The 27074-nt window shown below is 42.3% G+C and overlaps 1 protein-coding gene across 2 annotated transcripts; it reads right to left on the bottom strand.

Annotated features, from left to right (window-relative positions):
* Positions 1-610: 610 nt before the first annotated feature.
* Positions 611-26644, bottom strand: LOC139763628 (phenoloxidase-activating factor 2-like). Of its 2 annotated transcripts, none has more exons than XM_071689873.1 (9): positions 26411-26644; positions 22905-23016; positions 20806-20923; positions 19661-19762; positions 18560-18689; positions 11516-11630; positions 9765-9933; positions 8346-8513; positions 611-938 (listed from the first exon to the last, which is right to left on the bottom strand). In XM_071689873.1, the coding sequence occupies exons 1-9, from the start codon at positions 26637-26639 to the stop codon at positions 684-686; spliced, it is 1398 nt and encodes a 465-aa protein (XP_071545974.1). In that variant the 5' UTR covers positions 26640-26644; the 3' UTR covers positions 611-683. The 2 variants fall into 2 exon arrangements, with proteins under 2 accessions (XP_071545974.1, XP_071545973.1); XM_071689872.1 differs by having other exon boundaries at positions 22905-23019; positions 26411-26642.
* Between the last annotated feature and the right edge of the window lie 430 nt (positions 26645-27074).

The following is a 27074-nucleotide window of genomic DNA, read 5'->3' as shown; positions in this document are numbered from 1 at the left end:
ACACACATATCCTCTTTGTCAATCTTTCCTCACTCATTCTCTCCATGAGACCAAACCATTTCAAAACGCCCTCTTCTGCTCTCTCAACCACACTTTTTATTACCACACATCTCTCTTGCCCTATTATTACTTAATCAAATGTATAGGTATGTATATGTGCGTGTGCAGGGCGTTTGTGTGTATACATATGTAGGTGGGTTGGGCCATTCTTCCGTCAGTTTCCCGCGCTACCTCGCTAATGTGGTAGACAACAAAGTATAATAAAGGAATATAAATGAAAATGAACAACTTTCATATATACCAGCATTAGTGTTCATCTCTAACAATACCACCGTATACTTACACGAAAACAAACAAAAGCTTCACATCATTCAGAACTCTTCCATGCACACAACTTCATACAGTATTTTCCTGTTTCGTATAACTACCCATCTACATACAAAAATTTGATGTAAAAACCTACTCTATTCCCTAAATCTCAATTGCTCTTCACCTACAGGGCTTCAATATCAGGAACATCAAAGTCGAAGTTTTGTTGCCAGTATTTGATAATGTAACAAGGTTACATCAAAAATAATATAATTTCTATGCAGGCTAAAGAAAAGGAACCAAATTTTTTACATTTATTGCTTACTTAAAATTCAAAAAAATATCAGAATGGCATAAATAATAAAATAGACTAATCATTCATATGTACTTTTCCTGTAATGACCATCAGAATCTTTATATCCACCTTCAGCACCTATTATAGTGTCTATCCAGTTGATATATTCTAAAATATCAGTAATGACTGTAACAGAACCTTCCCCACATACTGGGGAACCAAAAGATATGATTCCACTAACAAAGTAATGTTCTTCAGCACAGTTATGGTCATAGCATGCATCAGGTGCTACTTCATTATCGAAAGGGCAGACAACAGTACCACCACCATCACCCTGAAAAAAAAAAATATTCATTACTGCATAGATCCATACATGTATAAAAGAAAAATCTTTAGTTGAAAAGGCATGGGTAACTAAGTGCCCTACCTGTAACTGTTACATTAATCATACACATGCAGAGCAGGGAGGATGCATTAAAAATGAAATGCTTCTTGAGGATAATATGTGGCGAGAGGTGGTCTGATTAAATATGTAATGAAAGGGAGAAGTCAGGGTATGGTGCAATGAAGATCAGAGAAGTTGTTCGCAAGAGAGATGAAGAACCAGAAAATGCGAAGAGGAGGATGAGAGTAACCAAAAATTTGGATGGAAGTGCAGTAAATGTAGGGTTGCAGTCATGTGTAAATAAGGATCTTAAAATGTTTAAAGACAAAGATTGTAGAATTAGTAATTGGATACAAGGTCGTGATACACAAATAAAAAGGGAAATAAATGTTGGAGAGAAGATCAAATGCTGTGCAAGAAAAGGCATATGGTAGATTGCTCAAAAGGAATGTACCAGTGAAAACTAAGCAAAGGAGGAAGGAAGAATACTAGATATGCAAGTGCAATGTTAAGAAGCTGATAGAGAAAAACAGAAATAATGGATGAAGATTCTGAAAGTTCAAAGTTTAGGGAAAATCAACTGAACTGGAAGGTGAAGAAAAGAGGTGGATGTATGGGTGGAAATGTTAATATTAGAAGAAAGGAAGGGGATTTGCTGAATCAAAAGAAGGAAGTGAAAGGGAGATGGAAAGAGTATCAAAAACTGATGAATGTGGAAGGCAGCGAGACTGTAGTTGTTACATGCATGGGTAAGGACATAAGGAAAAGGATATAAGTGTAGGGGCCGACAGCAAGAAGGGAGGTAAAAAGGAAAATAAGGCTGAAGGGAGGAAATGCACCTGGAATGGATGGGATTATGGTAAAATGCTGAAGTATGGAAGAGATAGTGCGATAGACTAGATGCATCTGATAAGTAATTTTGCTTGAAAAAAGTGTCTGAGGATTGAGTGAAAACAATTGTTCCTATATTCAAAAGAAAAGGTACTAAGGATGTATGTAGCAATTATAGGGAAAAGTCTTGTAAAGTATACCAGGAAAAGTGATTAAGTGTTGACCGTGTGTTATGGAAGTGATAATGCAAAGTGAGAGAGAAGCAAGGTGATATCAGAAAGGTAGGGGATGTGCATACCAGATTTTTGTGGTGAAAATGACAGGTAAAGTACCTACCAAGAGGTTAAGAAGTTTTATGCAGCTTTTATAGATCAAGAAAGTGTATGACAGTCAAACAGAATGCAGTACGGATATATTGGACAGGGGTACAACTGTCACATGATGTGAAAGCCTCCTAGAGTGGCAAATGCATGTGTAATAAGTGAGCAAAAGTGTGTATGTTGGTATGAAGCAGGGCACTGTGCCTTTTTAACGTATATATATATATATATATATATATATATTTTTTTTTTTTTTTTTTTTATACTTTGTCGCTGTCTCCCGCGTTTGCGAGGTAGCGCAAGGAAACAGACGAAAGAAATGGCCCAACCCCCCCCCATACACATGCACATACACACGTCCACACACGCAAATATACATACCTACACAGCTTTCCATGGTTTACCCCAGACGCTTCACATGCCTTGATTCAATCCACTGACAGCACGTCAACCCCTGTATACCACATCGCTCCAATTCACTCTATTCCTTGCCCTCCTTTCACCCTCCTGCATGTTCAGGCCCCGATCACACAAAATCTTTTTCACTCCATCTTTCCACCTCCAATTTGGTCTCCCTCTTCTCCTCGTTCCCTCCACCTCCGACACATATATCCTCTTGGTCAATCTTTCCTCACTCATTCTCTCCATGTGCCCAAACCATTTCAAAACACCCTCTTCTGCTCTCTCAACCACGCTCTTTTTATTTCCACACATCTCTCTTACCCTTACGTTACTTACTCGATCAAACCACCTCACACCACACATTGTCCTCAAACATCTCATTTCTAGCACATCCATCCTCCTGCGCACAACTCTATCCATAGCCCACGCCTCGCAACCATACAACATTGTTGGAACCACTATTCCTTCAAACATACCCATTTTTGCTTTCCGAGATAATGTTCTCGAGTTCCACACATTTTTCAAGGCTCCCAAAATTTTCGCCCCCTCCCCCACCCTATGATCCACTTCCGCTTCCATGGTTCCATCCGCTGCCAGATCCACTCCCATATGATAGAGATGCTCTGTGGAAGGTATTAAGAATATATGGTGTGGGAGGCAAGTTGTTAGAAGCAGTGAAAAGTTTTTATCGAGGATGTAAGGCATGTGTACGTGTAGGAAGAGAGGAAAGTGATTGGTTCTCAGTGAATGTAGGTTTGCGGCAGGGGTGTGTGATGTCTCCATGGTTGTTTAATTTGTTTATGGATGGGGTTGTTAGGGAGGTGAATGCAAAAGTTTTGGAAAGAGGGGCAAGTATGAAGTCTGTTGGGGATGAGAGAGCTTGGGAAGCGAGCCAGTTGTTGTTCGCTGATGATACAGCGCTGGTGGCTGATTCATGTGAGAAACTGCAGAAGCTGGTGACTAAGTTTGGTGAAGTGTGTGAAAGAAGAAAGTTAAGAGTAAATGTGAATAAGAGCAAGGTAATTAGGTACAGTAGGGTTGAGGGTCAAGTCAATTGGGAGGTAAGTTTGAATGGAGAAAAACTTGAGGAAGTAGAGTGTTTTAGATATCTGGGAGTGGATCTGGCAGCGGATGGAACCATGGAAGCGGAAGTGGATCATAGGGTGGGGGAGGGGGCGAAAATCCTGGGAGCCTTGAAGAATGTGTGGAAGTCGAGAACATTATCTCGGAAAGCAAAAGTGGGCGTGTCTGAAGGAATAGTGGTTCCAACAATGTTGTATGGTTGCGAGGCGTGGGCTATGGATAGAGTTGTGCGCAGGAGGATGGATGTGCTGGAAATGAGATGTTTGAGGACAATGTGTGGTGTGAGGTGGTTTGATCGAGTAAGTAACGTAAGGGTAAGAGAAATGTGTGGAAATAAAAAGAGCGTGGTTGAGAGAGCAGAAGAGGGTGTTTTGAAATGGTTTGGGCACATGGAGAGAATGAGTGAGGAAAGATTGACCAAGAGGATATATTTGTCAGAGGTGGAGGGAACGAGGAGAAGTGGGAGACCAAATTGGAGGTGGAAAGATGGAGTGAAAAAGATTTTGTGTGATCGGGGCCTGAACATGCAGGAGGGTGAAAGGTGGGCAAGGAATAGAGTGAATTGGATCGATGTGGTATACCGGGGTTGACGTGCTGTCAGTGGATTGAATCAGGGCATGTGAAGCGTCTGGGGTAAACCATGGAAAGCTGTGTAGGTATGTATATTTGCGTGTGTGGACGTATGTATATATATGTGTATGGGGGTGGGTTGGGCCATTTCTTTCGTCTGTTTCCTTGCGCTACCTCGCAAACGCGGGAGACAGCGACAAAGCAAAAAAGAAAAAAAATATATATATATGTATATTTTTTTCATTGTACTTTGTTGCCTGTGTCTGCTAGTGAGGTACCGCAAGGAAACAGACGAAATAATGGCCCAACCCCCCACATACACACGTATATACATAAACGCCCACATGCACATATACATACCTATACATTTCAACGTATACATACATATACATACATATATACACACGTACATATTCGTTTCCCATTTTAGAAAGTTAAAATACAAGGAGGGGAGGATTTCTGGATCTGGAGAAGGCATATGATAAGAGTTGATAGAAATGCTCTCTGGAAGGTACTAAGAATATATGGTGTGGGAGCAAGTTGTTAGAAGCAGTGAAAAGTTTTTATCTAGGATGTAAGGCATGTGTGCGTGTAGGAAGAGAGGAAAGTGATTGGTTCTCAGTGAATGTAGGTTTGCGACAGGGGTGTGTGATGTCTCCATGGTTGTTTAATTTGTTTATGGATGGGGTTGTTAGGGAGGTGAATGCAAGAGTTTTGGAAAGAGGGGCAAGTATGCAGTCTGTTGGGGATGAGAGAGCTTGGGAAGTGAGTCAGTTGTTGTTCGCTGATGATACAGCGTGGTGGCTGATTCATGCGAGAAACTGCAGAAGTTGGTGACTGAGTTTGGTAAAGTGTGTGAAAGAAGAAAGTTAAGAGTAAATGTGAATAAGAGCAAGGTTATTAGGTACAGTAGGGTTGAGGGTCAAGTCAATTGGGAGGTAAGTTTGAATGGAGAAAAACTGGAGGAAGTAAAGTGTTTTAGATATCTATGAGTGGATCTGGCAGCGGATGGAACCATGGAAGCGGAAGTGAATCATAGAGTGGGGGAGGGGGCGAAAATCCTGGGAGCCTTGAAGAATGTGTGGAAGTCGAGAACATTATCTCAAAGCAAAAATGGGTATGTTTGAAGGATTAGTGGTTCCAACAACGTTGTACGGTTGTGAGGTGTGGGCTATGGATAGAGTAGTGCTCAGGAGGGTGGATGTGCTGGAAATGAGATGTTTGAGGACAATGTGTGGTGTGAGGTGGTTTGATCGAGTAAGTAATGTAAGGGTAAGAGAGATGTGTGGAAATAAAAAGAGCGTGGTTGAGAGAGCAGAAGAGGGTGTTTTGAGATGGTTTGGGCACATGGAGAGCAAGTGAGGAAAGATTGACCAAGAGGATATGTGTCGGAGGTGGAGGGAACGAGGAGAAGTGGGAGACCCAATTGGAGGTGGAAAGATGGAGTGAAAAAGATTTTGAGTGATCGGGGCCTGAACATGCAGGAGGGTGAAAGGCAGGCAAGGAATAGAGTGAATTGGATCGATGTGGTATACCAGGGTCGACGTGCTGTCAATGGATTGAATCAGGGCATGTGAAGCGTCTGGGGTAAACCATGGAAGTTCTGTGGGGCCTGGATGTGGAAAGGGAGCTGTAGTTTTGGGCATTATTGCATGACAGCTTGAGACTGAGTGTGAACGAATGGGGCCTTTGTTGTCTTTTCCTAGTGCTACCTCGCACACATGAGGGGGAGGGGGATGTTATTCCATGTGTGGCGGGGTGGCGATGGGAATGAGTAAAGGCAGACAGTGTGAATTGTGTGCATGTGTATGTATGTATATGTCTGTGTATGTATATATATATATGCGTACATTGAGATGTATGGGTATGTATATTTGCGTGTGGGGACGTGTATGTATATACATGTGTATGGGGGTGGGTTGGGCCATTTCTTTTGCCCTGTTTCCTTGTGCTACCTCGCAAACGCGGGAGACAGCGACAAAGCAAAATAAACATTCGTACATGCTACCTTCATCCATTCCCGCCGCCACCCCATATAAAATGGCACCCCCTCCCCCCCACATGCGTGTGAGGTAGCTCTAGGAAAAAACAAAGGCCTCATTCATTCACACTCAGTCTCGAGCCGTCAAGTGTAATGCACAGAAACCACAGCTCCCTTTCCACATCCAGGCCCCACAAAACTTTCCATGCTTTACCCCAGAGGCTTCACATGCTCTGGTTCAATCCATTGACAGCACGTTGACCCCGGTATACCACACTGTTCCAATTCACTATTCCTTGCACACCTTTCACCCTCCTGTATGTTCAGGCCCCGATTGCTCAAAATCTTTTTCACTCCATCCTTCCACCTCCAATTTGGTCTCCCACTTCTTGTTTTCTCCACCTCCGACACATATATCCTCTCAGTCAACCTTTCCTTACTCATTCTCTCAATGTGACCAAACCTTTTCAATACACTATATTGATGGAGTGATAAAGATGAAAGCAAAACTTGGGAAAGGTGTGCAGAGATGGATAGTAGCAGTGAGGTATGGAGGCTTATGACAAGCCTGTTTGCATATGATACCGTGATGTTTGCCAAGAGTGAAGAAGAGTTGCAGAATGTTGCAAGTTATTATGTGTAAGACTTGGTAAGTGAAGGTAAATGCAAGTAATGGTGTCAAAGGAAAAAGTGAAAGTATAGATTTTGTAAAACCCTACATAGTGAAAGAATGAAGTGTACTAAACCATGTTAGAGATGCGAGGGAAGGAATTCTGGAAGAGGAAAGAATTTTAAGCATTTAGAAGCTATCTTTGGTATGTTTGGAAATATGGAAGGAGAGAAAAGAAAGAGCAAGGCAGCATAAACGAGTGTTTGGGTCCCTTAATAGAATAATGAATTGTCAAGGTGTAAGCATGGAACCCTAAGCTATGCAGCCAAAGCAAGGACTTGTCAGTCAAGCATCCTTGGAAGCTAGATTCTTAGAACTCATATGGTTGAATTTCCTGTACCATCTTTTCACTACGCCTGCAAAATCCAAAGGAATCAATACATCCCCCTTGCTAGACTATTTTTGTACAGAGCACAGTGTAAAATACACAATTCCAACTGAAAAAGGTGATACTGTAGTTTAACTAGGAAGTTAAAATTGACATGAGGGGGATCAGCAGGGAAACCAGAGTGAATTATGAAATGCAATACAAAGAAATTCACAGAGCAACAAGCCAGAAGTACTTTCAAAGCAGTTATGTCAGTGAAAGATGTCAAACTTCCATATTCATGTAAAAAAGTAAAAAACATTTAAAAAACATTAAACTTTCCACACAACAAAGGGGGTACAAATGCCAGTTGTAGAAAACCAAACTATTTATAAAGTCTATTCATTAATGTCTCTTTGGCACCAATTCAACCAAAAATTGGCAAATCATCCCTTACATTAATCTTAAAAATAACAGCCTCATTAAAGGAATAACAATCCAAGTTTTATCAATCATGAGTGAAATGAGCCGAATCAATGTTTAAATACCTTAAGATATCTAATCCTCTGATAATTTTGAATACCTTTATTAAATCACCTCAACCATCTCTTTTCTATGGTAAACAAATTTAAGTCGTTTAGTCAGCTTGTTGGATACAACTCTGTCCAGTAGCTTCGTGTAAATTTCTCATGTCTTTTCCCAAGTTATGTGACCAACCTGAACAATATTCAAGATGGGAACACACCAATGAACTGTAAATAGTGAGGATTATTTCCCAACAAAAATTTGAAAAGCCCAAACTCTGAATAGATTGTCTACCCTTTTTACTGTTGTGCCCTGCTTGCTTCACTATAATGCCATCTTGAAGAGCCTTTTGATCATTTCTGCCTTTTCCAATCGGTAATGCTGCTAAAAACTAGGACTATACCGAACATGCCTATCCTGAAACCTTTGCAGAGTTTCTCCTGTATGCCTACCTGGCCAACCAGACAAACAGTATACTACAGCATCAAGTACATCTGGTGAGTGTCTCCACTATGTGCTACCAAATTAGAAAAAAAAAAATTCTTCCTAATATGCAATGATACACTGTGGAGTTAAAAATAGTTTGATAGTTACTTTTGATTATGTAATGAAGTTCTTAAAATTGCTTACATTAAACAAAAATTATGAACAAAAATTAAGCACTTACAATACAAGCATCACGACCATATCCTCCAACAATGCATTTCTGGGTATCGATGTCCAGGGCAAAACTGTCACCTACTTTTGGGAGAGATTCATAAAGTTTGTTTGCACACTCTTCATCCGAGTTGTAAGTCACAGATGTAGCCTTCAGTATGTTACTGCCAAATTTGGGCTGTTGGAAAAAAAGGATTGCTGTGGTTTCAATACATTACACATGACAAGTAGAGAATGGGCGAGAATGAATGAGGCATCTTTATTTCCTGGCACTACATTAATTCAAATAACTGCAAACAAGAAAAAAAATGCATTCTGCCCGAGATTTTAATTCATCAAATTACCATACTATTCCAATTCATATTGTGCATCAAATGCACACAGTCCTTTCCATTCACATAACTCATGCACAGTAAATTTAAGTGAAACAGGCTTGACACATGCAAACCTTTTATACTTTTTCACTTTAGATGTAGTTTTACAGTACAAAACATACAATGTCCAACCCATAACATAAATCCACCTTTACACATAGAAGCAGACTTAGTTGAAGAGCAGCTTATCTAAGTGACGAAGGAAAATTGTTGATTATGTGATATGCAAGGAATTAACTAGTTCAAAATTGTATCCATAATGGATGAAATAGCCCTATCACAAGTGAGATGGGATGGGGGAAGCATAAGACAACACTTACCTAGGCAAGACTAACCAAATACTAAAATGTTTTGACCCATACAAGGCTCATGGTCCTCATGAAATTTCACGATATGTGCCACAGATGTGTACAGATAAGTAACAAATTTTCATGGAGACACTGAATAAATACAAGGGAGTGGAAAAGGGCAAACCTCATACCCATCAATGAGAAATGACTAAGAACACTTATTAAAGACGTACAAATTCAAGACATTGTATGAAATAAAAATATTCGAGATGGGACCCCACAAGTTTAAAACTCCCTTCCCATACAGCACAGACATAATTACAATGCTACCACAATAAATGCCAACAGCATTTCAAAAAATTCAAAGAATCATGCGAGAACCAATGAAAGCCTTTAATCATTACATGCCTTCTCTAAATCTAAATATACACTCATAACGCAGACATTAATGATTCTGTGAAACCTGTCCAAAAAGAGGTATAATCTTAAAATTATTAGTTATCACAATAAGCCATTATATTGAAAAATCTTAAATTTCAGATACAAAGGCTCTCTACCTAATCAAATATCTGAAAAATGTCTTATCTGTAACATTATTCCATTCTAAGAGTATCAGTCTAGCTTCATAAAACAACAAAGGCTCTCTACCTAATCAAATATCTGAAAAATGTCTTATCTGTAACATTATTCCATTCTAAGAGTATCAGTCTAGCTTCATAAAACAATCACAATGTGCTTACAGTCAAATGAAACAGTCATACATACCTTGTAAACATCATCACCCCAGCCAACAATGTAACATTTCATGTGATTTTCAAAGATGTACATGTCCTTTGGTAAGCATGCAGGAGATATATGCGGGGTTTTTGATACATCCACTGCCTTATTCATATGCAACAGTGCAATGTCATTTACATAAGTTGCTGGGTTATACCTGAAATACTGACATCTATTAAAGCCTCCTAAATTTTCTTCAATGAAGTCAAAATCAAGAAATATTGCCATCCTCTAGCAGCTAACTAGCTTTGTGAGTAGCAATATCATAACCAGTGAGGTTATGTAGTGCTGCTACAGTGATAGGCACAGAATTGGGGAATTTTTTTCAAATTTCAATACCTCAAAGGGATACTCTGGTTTTTTGCAAGTATGCAATTCTCAACCATCCTTCTCATGGTGACCTTATACCTTATAATCATATCTTAAGGGTGGAACTAAAGTAGGAAGCATTGCCTAACTCCATCATGACAATCTTTTAAATACAGAAACACTTGGTGTGCTGGGATTTTTAGTTTTTGTTGGCCAATTTTGGAGCCTCACTGCCTCTGGAAACACTGCACTAGAGTTACCCTCCACCAATGGCCTGTCAAAAGTGAGGCACAAAAGTCTAGCAAGCAGCATTGGAATCTACCAGTTATTCCAGAGAATAAGAGAAGCAATTGAAGTGATGGTGCCTAATGTAATTGTGATGACCGAGGAGAGTAAAAGGAAGGAGCTTGTGGAGTTTAAAAGTTATAGCTTAGATGTGCCCTTTTCTTTTTTTAACATACACTGATAGGTGCACTGTGCATTCTTGCACTATCAGAAGCTATGTGACAATACCATGAAAGGCTAGAAGACACTGGATTTTCTGGCTGAAACATGGAAGAGAAGTCTTCAATGTAAATGAAATTATAGTAAAGGGGAACACAGGATGCACATTATACAAGCCTTGTAATGGGCTCTGAGAACCAGAGCCATGATCCAGTGTTTGATCCTAAGACTACTGCAGTCCTTTTTCTGTCAGTAATTTTTTTTTTTTTTTTTTGTCGCTGTCTCCCGCGTTTGCGAGGTAGTAATTAGTTGGCACTCTTTCTTTGAATACATTTGCATATAATACCAAGAACAAAACAATAAGCACGACAGATTGCATAAAGATACAGAGGGACTTGAGCCCTATCAAAGGACCCTACAAATATAATCTAGAAGGATGCAAGTTACAGAAATCTGCAAGGTTGAGAGAGTTGGGTGTTAACATTGTTCCTAACCTGTCACCAGAAAGACCTTAGAAAACTGTCGAGAGAAAAATATTTACTAAACCTGCAAACTGGTACAAGGACAAAATCAGTGACAAGCTATTAGCATTCACTAGTCCTACATCAAAACATTCTGCTCAAGTCTGATTACCATACTTTAATCACAAAGCTAAGAAAGATCAAGGGGACAGCAATAAAGATGATACCTAAAGTAAGAGTTATGTTATGTTACAGCAAAAACCGAGACCATATATTTGCCTAACATGGACAATAGGAAAGTATGAAGAAACTATCACAATCAAGTTTCATAAATCTAATAACAGTCTGTAAATATGCTGAGACAGCAACCAGAGCCCATAAACTAAAGCAAGAAACTTGTTAAAAACCTACAAGTTAGATTTTTATTGCATAAAAAGTTCAAGAAAATGAGCACCACTTGTGTAAATTCCCTCTCCATACTGTAGAAACAAGTAATTATACACACATCTATCTCATTCTACTTACCCTTTGTGAATGATGACCCTTGATATTTGTCTCTCAATATGTGGGAATATTTCTCCAGTTGTGCTGAAAAGATTCCAGTCTCCAAGGTGGGCCTTCAACTTATTCTTTCTTATTCCTGAGAAAAAAATCAGATCTTCCTAAATTGAGTTCCACCTAAACAGTAACAAAAGAAAGATACTTTACTTTGTCGCTGTCTCCCGCGTTAGCAAGGTAGCGCAAGGAAACAGACGAAAGAATGGCCCAACCCACCCACATACACATGTATATACATACATGTCCACACAAATATACATACCTATACATCTCAACGTATACATATATATATGCACGCAGATACATATATACACATGTGCATAATTCATACTATCTGCCTCTATTCATTCCCATTGCCACCCCGTCACACATGAAATAACCCCCTCCCCCTGCATGTGCATGAGGTAGCGCTAGGAAAATACAACAAAGGCCACATTTGTTCACACTCAGATATGCTAGAAAAAATCAACATCTGCTAGAGTATAACATGTCTACCTCTACAGTACCACTAGCCACAACAATCCTCACTACACCCTTGATCTGACCCTTAATGACAAGTTCAAAAGCCATCTTTACCAATCCTTATAAGTCAATTTAACCATTTTGTTGCACCATTTGGATATATCAAACACACCAACCAGTGATGGCAAAATTCCAATTTACTACATGGTTTAAAGACTTGCGACATGTAGAAATATCCTGTGACTATGAAATCTATGAAAAACCATTAAATCTGCAATACTACTGTCTCCCATCTGCTATGCTAGGTTTCACTTCAACAATATTATATGGTTGCGAGGCACGGGCTATAGATAGGGTTTGTACGGAGGAGTGGATATGTTGGAAATGAATGTTTGAGGACAATATGTGGTTTGTTCGAGTAAATAATAAAAGGGTAAGAGAGATGTATGGAAATAAAAAAAAAAAGTGGTTCAGAGCAGAACAGGGTGTGCTGAAATGGGTTCGACATATGGAGAGAATGAATAAGGAAAGATTGACAAAGTGGATCTATATGTCAGATGTGGAGGGAACAAGAAGTGGGAGACCAAACCAGAGGTGGATGGATGGAGTGAAAAAGACTGCACGGTCGGGGGCTGAACATGCAGGAGGGCAAGAGGCATGCAAGAAATAAGAGTGAACTGGAATTATGTGGCATACTGGGTTGATGTGCTGTCAATGGACTGAACCACGGCATATGAAATGTCTGAGGTAAACCACGGAAAGGTCTGCAAGACCTGTTTGTGGATAGGGAGCTGTAGTTTTGGTGCATGACAGAGACGAAGCATGAATAAATGCAGCCTTTTTTGTCATTTTCCTGGCACTACCTTGCTGAAGCATGGGGTAGCAATGCTGTTTCTTGTGGGGCAAGGTAGCACCAGGAATGGATGAAGGTAAGCAAGTATGAATATGAACATGTGTATATATGCGTGACATGATATATGCATATATAGGCATTTATGTACAAACGTGTACGAGTGGAGGAGCCATTCTTTGTTTCCTAGCACTACCTCACCAATGCGGTAAACGGCGATCAAGAATAATTTTCCAAAAGAACAGAAGGGGGCCAGGTGAGGATATTCCCTCAAAGGCCCAGTCCTCTGTTCTTAACACTACCTCGCTATTGCGGGAAATGGCAAATAGTATGAAAAAAAATTATATTTTTTTTTTATTTTGCTTTGTCACTGTCTCCCGCGTTTGCGAGGTAGGGCAAGGAAACAGACGAAAGAAATGGCCCAACCCACCCCCATACACATGTATATACACACACGTCCACACACGCAAATATACATACCTATACATCTCAATGTACACATACATATACACAGACACATACATATATACCCATGCACACAATTCACACTGTCTGCCTTTATTCATTCCCATCGCCACCTCACCACACATGGAATACCATCCCCCTCCCCCTTCATGTGTGCGGGGTAGCGCTAGGAAAAGAAAACAAAGGCCTCATTCATTCACACTCAGTCTCTAGCTGTCATGCAATAATGCCCGAAACCACAGCTCCCTTTCCACATCAAGGCCCCACACAGATTTCCATGGTTTACCCCAGACGCTTCACATTCCCTGATTCAATCCACTGACAGCATGTCAACCCCGGTATACCACATCGATCCAATTCACTATTCCTTGCCCGCCTTTCACCCTCCTGCATGTTCAAGCTCCGATCACTCAAAATCTTTTTCACTCCATCTTTCCACCTCCAATTGGGTCTCCCACTTCTCCTCGTTCCCTCCACCTCCAACACATATCCTCTTGGTCAATCTTTCCTCACTCATTCTCTACATGTGCCCAAACCATTTCAAAACACCCTCTTCTGCTCTCTCAACCACGCTCTTTTTATTTCCACACATCTCTCTTACCCTTACATTACTTACTCGATCAAACCACCTCACACCACACACTGTCCTCAAACATCTCATTTCCAACACATCCACCCTCCTGCACACAACTCTATCCATAGCCCACACCTCGCAACCATACAACATTGTTGGAACCACTATTCCTTCAAACATGCCCATTTTTGCTTTCAGAGATAATGTTCTCGACTTCCACACATTCTTCAAAGCTCCCAGGATTTTTGCCCCCTCCCCCACCCTATGATTCACTTCCGCTTCCATGGTTCCATCCACTGCCAGATCCACTCCCAGATATCTAAAACACTACTTCCTCCAGTTTTTCTCCATTCAAACTTACCTCCCAACTGACTTGACCCTCAACCCTGGGGATAGGGGAGAAAATACTTCCCATGTATTCCCTGCGTGTCGTAGAAGGCGACTAAAAGGGGAGGGAGGGAGGGGTTGGAAATCCTCCCCTCTTTTTTTTCCAAAAGAAGGAACAGAGAAGGAGGACAGGTGAGGATATTCCCTCAAAGGCCCAGTCCTTTGTTCTTAATGCTACCTCGCTAACGCGGGAAATGGGAGGCAAGTTTGAATGGAGAAAAATTGGAGGAAGTGAAGTGTTTTAGATATCTGGGAGTGGATTTGGCAGCGGATGGAACCATGGAAGTGGAAGTGAATCACAGGGTGGGGGAGGGGGCAAAACTTCTGGGAGTGTTGAAGAAAGTGTGGAAGTCGAGAACATTATCTTGGAAAGCAAAAATGGGTATGTTTGAAGGAATAGTGGTTCCAACAATGTTATATGGTTGCGAGGCGTGGGCTATGGATAGAGTTGTGCGGAGGAGGGTGGATGTGCTGGAAATGAGATGTTTGAGGACAGTATGTGGTGTGAGGTGGTTTGATTGAGTAATAATAGGGTAAGAGATGTATGGTAATAAAGAGTGTGATTGAGAGAGCAAAAGAGGGTGTTTTGAAATGGTTTGGTCACATGGAGAGAATGAGTGATGAGAGATTGACAAAGAGGATACATGTACCAGAGGTGGAGGGAACGAGGAGAAGTGGGAGACCAAATTGGAGGTGGAAAGATGGAGTGAAAAAGATTTTGAGTGATCGGGGCCTGAAAATGCAGCAGGGTGAAAGGCGTGCAAAGAATAGAGTGAATTGGAACGATGTGGTATACCGGGGTCGACGTGCTGTCAATGGATTGAACGAGGGCATGTGAAGCGTCTGGGGCAAACCATGGAAAGTTGTGTGGGGCCTGGACGTGGAAAGGGAACTGTGGTTTTGGTGCATTATTACATGACAGCTAGAGATTGAGTGTGAACAAGTGTGGCCTTTGTTGTCTTTTCCTAGCACTACCTCGCACACGAGGGGGAGGGGGTTGTTATTTCATGTGTGGCGGGGTGGCGATGGGAATGAATAAAGGCACAGTATGAATTATGTACATGCGTATATATGAATGTGTGTATATATATGTATACGTTGAGATGTGTAGGTATGTATAATTGCATGTGTGGACGTGTATATATATACATGTGTACGTGGGTGGGTTGGGCCATTCTTTCGTCTGTTTCCTTGCGCTACATCAGTAATGTGGGAGACAGCAACAAAGCAAAATAATACATAAGAAATATATACATCTATCTGGGAGTGGATTTGGCAGCAGATGGAATGATGGAAACGGAAGTGAATCATAGGGTGGGGAGAGGGTGAAAGTTCTAGGAGCGTTGAAGAATGTTATCTTGGAAAGCAAAAATGGGTATGTTTGAAGGAGTAGTGGTTCCAACAATGATATATGGTTGCGAGGCATGGGCTATGGAAATAGTTGTGTGGAGGGTGGACGTGCTGGAAATGAGATGTTTGAGGACGATATGTGGTGTGAAGTGGTTTGATCGAGTAAGTAATGAAAGGGTAAGAGATGTGTGGTAATAAAAAGATTGTGGTTGAGAGAGCAGAAGAGGGCGTTTTGAAATGGTTTGGTCACATGGAGAGAATGAGTGAGGAAAGATTGACAGAGGATACACGTGTCAAGAGCTTGCAGAGCACCAGCGGTGGAATGGACTTCAGGAGTCTTGCTTGCATTTCATCGGTGCCAGATGTTTTGGTGACTTTGAAGTGGTGTGTTACCCTGCCCTGGTTATGACCTTTGCTAGGTGTTTGCTATATGTCTTGATCAGTTATGACGTCTGTCAGGCTCGGAGGGCTGTGAGAAGAGAGCTTCCCAAAAGGGGTCAAGGGTTTCTGGCCCAACTAGTTGGCAGTACCTCAAAGTCTCCTTTTAGGACACGTCCAGAAACCAGCAACATTCATTCAATAAAGCCACTGTGTCCTCTGGTATTGCTTCCTTTGGAGACTTTCCGAGGAGAGAACCCTGTTCGTCTAGCATCCATTGCCTGCATCGGTGCATTGTCTTGGTCCACCCTCACCGCGATCTTAGGGTGTACCACGAGCTGACCAACTTTTGAGCATGCTCTCTCGCCACCCTGATAGTGGAGAGGCTGTCCCCTCGGCTCACTTGTCTGCGGGCAGCATTTTGCACTTTCTCTTCCAACACCGGAGTGGTGGGGCCCGGCTCTCGTATGTCTGGATAGGACTCTCTCTCTGGGACAATAGAAGTAATGAATTGGGACTGGGGATCCCATGGAACGTTGGGACATAAAACTAGGGTAGTCTCCAACAGCAGCAGCAGGATCTCCCCCATCAAAGACAACCCACTCTCCCATATTGGTGGAGCCTCCCCCACCAAAGTTAGCATGCATAAGCCTTGTGGGATGTGGTGCCTCCTTCAAGGTACCACTCCACGTGTAACCTACTCTTGTCCCTGGGATACATCTCCCATCCGACTCGACAAGCCTTCTCCCCTTCACCAGTCTTGTGGAATGGATTAATGTCCAAGATCACCACCTGAAGGCAGGACTGATGATGCTTTCCTTTGTAGGCCCTTTATTGCCACCTCCTAGCAAGGAACAATAGCCTACAACTGCCGATTCACGACCCAACCAGCAACCAGAAAGGGACCAGCTGCCATTGTCACCTCTGCTCTAGTGAGGAGCTCTATCTCAATCAGACCACCTTTCCTTCAAGATGTGCCTGGTTGCCAACTCCTGGTGGAAGGAATTGGCATGAGCCTGCCTTTCATGGACCCTACAGCCCTGAAAGCTGGCAAAGGTGAACCCATAATGTGGGCAAATGGAGGAACGGTCATCAGCCGCTACCCCTTAGCTTGAGTTGGCACTCAACCTACCAACCGTGGCTGGTATGAAGATCCCAAAGGAATTTATTTCAACATGACAGTTGCCACCGAATGTAGACCTATGACAAGGTAAACATCCCAAAAAGGTTCACACAGAAATACTGCTAAGAGAAAGCAGAGGACTGCAGTCAGGTGACGGAAGCTGCCACTGTGTTCAGTCCTTTTGAAGCTGCCCTTTAGCAGATGACCTGCTGTACCAGTAAATGAAGCTTGTCAACTCTCGACTCAGTTGTTGAATGGCTAATCCTAATGCTTAAATCACAAGGATTGGACTAGTTACTCAGTTGTAAGGCTTTCTAAAGAGTAAGACGGCTATGCAACCCCCTAATGCTCCTGCCCAATGTTCCTACCTAATACTTCTACCTAACGCTCCAGTCTATTGTTCTTACCAACTAGTGCTTACTGTAGGAAAATCTAGACTTACGAAGAATGAGTTGTGTGAGAAGTGTCAAGTGTTGCGTGTGACATGGAGAGATTGTTTTTTATGAATTTGACAACTTTCTAAGCACCTGTCGAAACCATTATTATAAAAATCCCCCTCAATAAATACCCTCAAACTGCTTAAACAGCTCCATACAGCTGCCATGACCATGTCCTCCTTGGGTCCCATGGCTACACTGATTCCCCTCTTTCATCCTCCTCCACAACTTCCAAAAACAAGTACTCCATGAGCATCATACTTTCCAACAGGAGCACCAAAGTTCATATGTTATATTTCCACGCTACAGTGTGTAAGGACACTCAAGTAGAGATGGTGGATCATTCTCCTAGATCTTACAGGAAGATCTACAATTTGTTTCTACAATACTCCATCTTGAAGGGAATTGTTTTTGCAGTGTTATTTTGCTGTAACCTAAATCCACTTTCAACAGTATTTTACCATTACCTGCATCCCTGTACATATGCATTATTATGGCCTAAATTGAAAAGCTATTTCTAACAGTTGTGAATGTCTGTACCACTTGTAAAAATGCACCCAACATGGATATTTTTCATAGAAGTATCAAAATCATGCTTAAGAAACCAATACGCATTTATGCTTGAGGATTTCTTGTCTCCTTCACCACCTGGCATAGATAATGCTTCTGTAAATATCTATGAATAAAGCTAACAATATGAAAAAGCATGCAAACTAAATCCAAAAATAAACCTTACACTTATCCTCATCAGCAAACTCAATAATCAGACTACACAATTATTTCAATAATAAACCTTGAAAACCATTACTGACCCTATTGCTCTCATTAATTGCTTTCATGAAGACCAAGGGATTCACTCATTTACCTTATTTCATGTACCAGTAGCCATACAAACTCGGAAATCTAGGTAGCAATTTTGCTTATCACTTGGCATGCATGGGAAGATTGTGCTGTCTTCACCAAAATGCTCTACAAAACTACTTACCTTTAACACAGTGAGCTGCAGTCAGTAGCCACTGTGGATAAATAAGAGTAGCTCCACAATGATACCTGAATGCTGCTGGTGACCGTTTACGATAAACGTTAAAAACCCTTTCTTTCACTAGAAGTGCTACCTGAAATACAAAATGATTACACCAAGTTACAAGGACAAATTAAGGATAGGAATACTAGCTTGATACAAATATATCTTCCACTGCACTGCTGACAGACTAACTTTAAACTGCACCCAAAATATAGTATTCTTGAACAAATGTGGCAATCCCAACCCCATTTAATCATGGAGCAAATTAATGGTAACCTTTGTAGCCTAAAGAGGTCTCTAACATCACCTGAAATGTGAGGGAAAATTTCTTTAGTACCCTTATTATGACCTAAACCTCTCATGTTGTGCTTACAGTGACCCTAGAGAAAAATTTAAGACAAGTGATGAACACTTATCAGATACATCAGCTAGTGTGATTATTCATACATACAAGTAAAATGTGAAGTGACAAAGCAAGGGAACAACACCCAGCACCAAACATTCATGAATGAAATCCTGGGATGAACTTTGGTAATATCAGTAAAGAAAAATATTTCCAATTATATTCTGAAGAGTATCATGTAGTATGTAGCCAGAGATGGTGGGCTAGAGGACAGGTACACTGCTGCAACGTTTCCAACTTTTAGATTTTGTTGTGCAGCAAGGAAAGAACTTAAGATACCTGAATTCTTGGACTGTAGTTTGTTCAGTGTTTTATGTGCAAGTTCAATATGTTAAGGACAATTGCAAGTTGTCATCTAAGGTTTAATTGCATTCTGGATGACAGGAGGAGTGAAAGAAGGGTGACTTGCTGTTTTAGGTGAATTTTGGAGTGCTTCTCCTTCATATGCACATTTAAGCAAACTTTCACAAAACCCATACCAGTTTTCCCTTTTGACATGGGGTACCCAATGTGTAATTATGAAGCATTTTTATTTATTCTTCAATTACTGGGCTAACATGAATGCATCCACAAAGACAAGCATACAGACACAGGAGATATAATGCCCCACAGATGCTATGCATCATGGCAGGAGAAAAGTTATCAGCATTAATACTTACGTGCCATGGAAACTCCCCAAAGCTGGTGAAACCCTGGTCATGGAGATAACCTGTAGATATACGTGACAGGTCTTCAGGTGCATGACGACGCACACCACACTCCTATGGAAAGAATCTTGTAAGCGATATTCAACACAAACAATGAAGGTCTTACAAAAAATATGCACCAAAATGTATCACACTGGAAATGCATCATTAGCTGCATTCAATCTATTCTGTAATCAACTCACAGTGTTAGGCCTTAACATATGCCAAACAAATGGGGAAATTTTACATATAGAAAAACCGCCCACAAATTGCTATCAAAGGTACAGTGCTCCAGTTAATCCCAGAGAAAATTTTCAAAATTCATGATCCACATTCCTTTCTAGTTTCTCTGCCAATTTTTGAACAAAATTCTTATCTACTTTTTAATCCTGTATCCTTTGTCTTTTTACCAACTCCTTTATTTCCATATGACAGCTTTATAAATCAAAGAAAAAAACTGGTATCCAATTCCACTGGAAATTCTATGTCTTTACAAACATTTCAGTTCGTGATAATTGCCTAGCTGAAAACCATGATCATGTGTTGGGATGCCATCTTAACCAACTGTTGGATTCTAACAAACTGCAACACTTTTTTCAGCATCCAGGTTTTCCAGAATCCACTGTTTCAAAAGGCTGAAACAGTGTGAATGAAAAGCACCCTAAAGTACTATATATGTGCTAACTCTTTCATAGAGCAAATTCCACCATTAACCTAGTTTTAGTAAGTGAGCTTAAGCTAAAGTTCAAGGTCCATAGTAAACAAGTTTTCTTTTATTCAGTTTCCAAGATAGTTGTGCAAACCCTTTTTTTTTTAATACATAAATTCCGTTAAAGCAAACATTTGGTAGTCCCCTATCTAAAATCATCCAGCTTGTGATGTACAAATATTGGTAAGCTAATGACCAAAAATGTTTCGAAACAGTTTTCCCCACTTAAGACTAATTATCAAAGACTTTTATAACAAATGAATTACAAGTATCATTAACCATTAATGATGCTGTTACAGGATAATATGTAGAATAACAACTTGGTTAACATTTTCTGGAAGATATTGTCACATTGGCAAATGCACCTACCTCATACTTAAAGAAAAATTTAAACAAATTCAATACATACATCTCTGTATCTGTAATCACGCAAGATTAATTTTGCTTGCTTGGAGAGAGAGATTCCAGAAAATCTCTCATATCGACTGTCGTAAAAGTCCATCTTATATTCATCAGATGTTCCATATCTGAAATAACAATTATCATGAAAATTCATTTCACATTTCAATTTCCCTTAAATTCCATTTTGGCTAGAACCTTACTTGTAGACACCCCAAATCATCCCTGCAATAACAAACATGTTAGGCATAACCATATCCTCCATCATCCAGTAAACCTATATCCATTACAAAATCATCTTTCCAAAATCTGAGGGTGTTGTATTGGTCTGGTAGTCATTTGTGAGCAGCCATCTCTTATCTACAGGGGTATTGTTCACTAAAATACAGAGTACTGTTCACACTTCTGTGATGGTTCTTTCACCTCCTATATTAGTCTATTAAATCAAAAGTATTCCACCTCCATTCTCCAGTCATTACCTCCCTGTCTGTTATGACCCTGTCCTTTCCTTACTCCATAGGTACTATATTTTGGCCAATGCTGTCACGATGTCTGAACATGTCCCTGCCACCAAGGATTGGACCTGTGATTTATGTCCAGCTGCTGCTCCCCAATTTCTATGTAGACATCAGTCAAACAAGGATTGACTACAGAGACACCTTCTCTTACCCTCAAACAGTAAAGCTATGGACTAACCATTTCATTTGAGATGGCCCTGATGGGAATATTCTAATAGTGCAATATGTCATTAGAAGAAAAATTTATGAAAACATTTTGTAACCATTTACTCACCATAAGTAACATTCTGATATACTGACTGATGAATGTACATTAGGTTCATGATGCAATTATCTTTCATCCACCAACAAACAAGTAAAATTGATACTATACAACATGAGACAGCATGTATGTTAGTATCTTTGTATGCATCTGAACATTTACAAAAAAAAAAAAAAAAACTACACTTATGGGTATGTTACATCCTAATCTTACTGTGCAGGTAACAGCCTGATCCTAAAAGTTAATTTTTTTGGTTTCTCTAACATCAATATCAATAAACGAGGCAAACACAAATATATATTACAAGGGTGCTTCTAAGGCTGAAGTAACAGTTCACTTTACATGAAAGCTAGATAAGCTGTACCCTTTACATTTCTTTGAGATATATCCTTTAAATGTGAATAAGAGCAAGGTTATTAGGTACAGTAGGGTTGAGGGTCAAGTCAATTGGGAGGCGAGTTTGAATGGAGAAAAACTGGAGGAAGTGAAGTGTTTTAGATATCTGGGAGTGGATCTGGCAGCGGATGGAACCATGGAAGCGGAAGTGGATCATAGGGTGGGGGAGGGGGGCGAAAATTCTGGGAGCCTTGAAGAACGTGTGGAAGTCGAGAACATTATCTCGGAAAGCAAAAATGGGTATGTTTGAAGGAATAGTGGTTCCAACAATGTTGTATGGTTTCGAGGCGTGGGCTATGGATAGGGTTGTGCGCAGGAGGATGGATGTGCTGGAAATGAGATGTTTGAGGACAATGTGTGGTGTGAGGTGGTTTGATCGAGTAAGTAACGTAAGGGTAAGAGAGATGTGTGGAAATAAAAAGAGCGTGGTTGAGAGAGCAGAAGAGGGTGTTTTGAAATGGTTTGGGCACATGGAGAGAATGAGTGAGGAAAGATTGACCAAGAGGATATGTGTCTCGGAGGTGGAGGGAACGAGGAGAAGAGGGAGACCAAATTGGAGGTGGAAAGATGGAGTGAAAAAGATTTTGTGTGATCGGGGCCTGAACATGCAGGAGGGTGAAAGGAGGGCAAGGAATAGAGTGAATTGGAGCGATGTGGTATACCGGGGTTGACGTGCTGTCAGTGGATTGAATCAGGGCATGTGAAGCGTCTGGGGTAAACCATGGAAAGCTGTGTAGGTATGTATATTTGCGTGTGTGGACGTATGTATATACATGTGTATGGGGGTGGGTTGGGCCATTTCTTTCGTCTGTTTCCATCCGCTACCTCGCAAACGCGGGAGACAGCGACAAAAAAAGAAAAAAATATCCTTTAAATCACTCTAGCACTAGTCAAAAGTGTAAATAAAATATATGTATTATCAAGGACACTTACCCTGACTTTTTAAAACTTTCCCTCTTTTCAGTATGTTTAGTACGATGTTTTGGACAACATACACGCTTCTTGTACTTGCTTTTACCACAGATATACGGATGATTAGGCTTCACTGCTGTAAATAAAGAAAACTTACAAACCATCCAATTCTACAAGTGAACAGGTTAAACTACCAATTCCAATCCATAAATAAATGTTTACAACTTGCTCCTGTAGCACTTAGGAAGCTGGCCATATCAAATGGTTGGGATCAAGGGTGATGCAATTTTCTACATACAGAGGTTGAAGCAAGTGAGGGATAAGCCCTCAGTGTCTCCTCTATCACAGATGCATTGTGGGTTTGAAAAAGTCTTGGCATGAGCTGAAAATGTGCTTGTAGTGTTGTGATGGGCATGTCCAAAGTATCAGCGGTAGTGTGACTCGTGTTGTCTGAGGAGTATAGTTTCCGATGGTTGTCTGGTGGGGTGCAGATAGACCTGGTTTGGAACTTGTTTACTGCTTACTGGGATGTTTCAGTATGTACGAGTTTTGTCTCGAGCTTTACAGTGCTGGACTTGGGGGATCTTTGACCAGAGGTTATGGAGGTGTGAGGCAGCTGATGGTTAGTTAAAGAACATTGTTGTTTAGGTGGGAAGGGTTTAGTGTTGTTGCAGAGAAACAAGCATGTTGAGGTGGGAATATAAGGAGGATCTTCATTTGATTCTGGTGTCGAGGGTTTATGGTTGCCTGAGTAGGCAACGACTGTTCCGAGTGTAGTTAGCAGCTATGTTGTTTGCTTTTGAGAGTGTAGATGACCAGGCAGGCAAGGTGAAGTTTAAAGTGGCACAGATGAATTGTGTACATAGGATGTTGACAATTCTTTCTAGGGTCTAAATCTGCTACCAGTTAGGTGTTCTAGAGGCATTTAATATACATGCATGTTGATAACGTGGGAAGCGAAAGTCTTATGCGATGCCTAGAAATGACAAGCTCAGTGGGAGTGTCCAGTGTCAAAAGTTCTCCACTATTTCACTCAAGCAGTTTATTCTACTGTTTTCTATCTTTATACCATATGCCTTTCCTACCTAGAAAAGAAGGACGGAACAAAACTGCCTCATTGGAACACATCCAATTGCTACAATCTATGTGTAACATACCAAGACCAGATCACCTATAACAAGGCCCAAAATATGAGTTACCAATACTTCATTTGGTCTCGTTCATCCAATCAACAGCACATTACTCATTCTATCCTTAGCCCTCCTAATTGTTCAAAATCTATAACCCATAGCCTACTTTGCCTCATCCTTTTATCCCATCACCTGTGGCCACACGTCCCTCCACTTTGCACCAGCAGATAATGTTGCATCTTGCATACATTCCCTCCATACATCACCACAACCTGGTTGGGTCACAAAACATCAAACTTAGGTCAAATGCATATATTTCCAGCACACCCATGCTCTAACCTCGGCATTCAAGGCCCAAAGCACTCATCCATCTTATTACATCAGGACTTATTTTACAAAGCTCGAACATATATGAAGTGCAGGAATACACAAGTTAATTAAACTCTTGTGGAGGTGTATCAGCCCTCGAGCTCCTGCACCTCGACATTTTCTGATGATACAGCCTCACCTCTGGCCTGGAGGTGGGGTCAGCCAACACCACTTGGAAAAATCATATATATTACCCTTATAACTAACGATTATATTCCAATTTATTTATTCATTTATTTCTTTTTTTGGGAGACTTACCACCTGACCAGGAAGGGGCCTGGTGAGGTGGCGGCTGGCACACCTACCACCTAACTAGGGGGAGGTCAACACTAACCAGGGGAGGGTCGGGACACTTCACCTAACTGGTGAAAGACCTGGGGCAATTATGACCTCACTGGGGGACACTCACCACCCGACGGAGTGGGCTAGGGACACTCGCCACCCGACGGAGTGGGCTAGGGACACCCGCCACCCGACGGAGTGGGCTGGGACACCCGCCACCCGACGGAGTGGGCTGGGACACCCGCCACCCGACGGAGTGGGCTGGGACACCCGCCACCCGACGGAGTGGGCTGGGACACCCGCCACCCGACGGAGTGGGCTGGGACACTTGCCACCCGACGGAGTGGGCTGGGACACCCGCCACCCGACGGAGTGGGCTGGGACACTTGCCACCCGACGGAGTGGGCTGGGACACCCGCCACCCGACGGAGTGGGCTGGGACACTTGCCACCCGACGGAGTGGGCTGGGACACTTGCCACCCGACGGAGTGGGCTGGGACACCCGCCACCCGACGGAGTGGGCTGGGACACCCGCCACCCGACGGAGTGGGCTGGGACACCCGCCACCCGACGGAGTGGGCTGGGACACCCGCCACCCGACGGAGTGGGCTGGGACACCCGCCACCCGACGGAGTGGTCTGGGACACCCGCCACCCGACGGAGTGGGCTGGGACACCCGCCACCCGACGGAGTGGGCTGGGACACCCGCCACCCGACGGAGTGGGCTGGGACACCCGCCACCCGACGGAGTGGGCTGGGACACCCGCCACCCGACGGAGTGGGCTGGGACACCCGCCACCCGACGGAGTGGGCTGGGACACCCGCCACCCGACGGAGTGGGCTGGGACACCCGCCACCCAACGGAGTGGGCTGGGACACCCGCCACCCAACGGAGTGGGCTGGGACACCCGCCACCCAACGGAGTGGGCTAGGGACACTCGCCACCCAACGAAGTGGGCTGGGACACTCGCCACCCAACGGAGTGGGCTAGGGACACTCGCCACCCAACGGAGTGGGCTAGGACACTCGCCACCCGACGGAGTGGGCTAGGGACACTCGCCACCCAACGGAGTGGGCTGGGACACTCGCCACCCAACGGAGTGGGCTGGGACACTCGCCACCCAACGGAGTGGGCTAGGGACACTTGCCACCCGACGGAGTGGGCTAGGGACACTCGCCACCCGACGGAGTGGGCTAGGGACACTCGCCACCCGACGGAGTGGGCTAGGGACACTTGCCACCTGACGGAGTGGGCTAGGACACTTGCCACCTAACGGAGTGGGCTAGGACACTCGCCACATGACGGAGTGGGCTAGGGACACTTGCCACCTAACGGAGTGGGCTGGGACACTCGCCACATGACGGAGTGGGCTAGGACACTCGCCACATGACGGAGTGGGCTGGGAAATTATACATGAAACTGTTGGCCATTTCTACAGTTTATATCCCACGTAAGCGACATTTTATCTTAATATGCAATCGATAAATGGCTCCAGCGGCAGGTAGGGAGAATAACTTAATTATACTAGTTAGGTAATTAGGGTTAGTAGGGCAGTTCTGTCTAGGGTTTTCAAGAAGGCGATGGGTATGTGACCTATGCAGAAAGCCTTTTGGCGCGCCATTTACCTCTTGTCAAAAATCCAGCAGAGGTTGTTGTGAAATTAAGTGACAGACGGGGAAATAAATGTCCACTAGCGTCCACAACCATAGAGTCACACCGGGAAATAAATATATGGGCGACTTTACCTTTGACCAAACAAAAGGAGTTGGGGACACACTTGTAACCAGCTGGACACAGCGGTCGTCGTCTGGGTCTCTCGACGCCATAACACATCGTAATCACAGCTACAATCACCAATAGCCTCATGGTCGCCATTGTAGGGACCCCAGAACACATGATGAGGGAGAAGGTCACGAACACGCTGGTCAATGTGGCTCCACCAACACCAGACTGACCTCTGACCCAACCTGCCATACCTCCTGGCCAGTCACTGGTCGTCCCTACTCCATCTAACGACCCAACGACCCGACGCTCGTTAGCCAACTCGTTATCAACTGTAAATATAATATCTTGAAATATTCCTCATGCAAGACATTTATCTCCAAATATTCATAATGATTTTATAACAACATTTATATGATGTGATCTTGAAGGTCGAAGAATTTGGATAAATAAAAGCATAACTAATTTACTTTAGACTCCCTTGATCTTAATATATAATCAAGTCTTAAGTAAGTACAAAAGCGACGGTGAATTAGACATTATAACAGACTATGAATGATAAATAAATAAATTCCGCTATGTTGCTGGACTAAGGATGTTCCCAGCGTGTTATTTGAAGAACATGAGAACAGAATAACATCAGGAGACGGAGTTTGATTGATGAAAAATAATAAAAGATATAGAATA

Source organism: Panulirus ornatus, chromosome 47, assembly GCF_036320965.1.
Source record: "Panulirus ornatus isolate Po-2019 chromosome 47, ASM3632096v1, whole genome shotgun sequence".
Taxonomy (NCBI): Eukaryota; Metazoa; Arthropoda; class Malacostraca; order Decapoda; family Palinuridae; genus Panulirus; species Panulirus ornatus.
The sequence above is the reverse complement of the archived record's forward strand: the minus strand, read 5'-3'. Positions and strand labels throughout refer to the sequence as shown.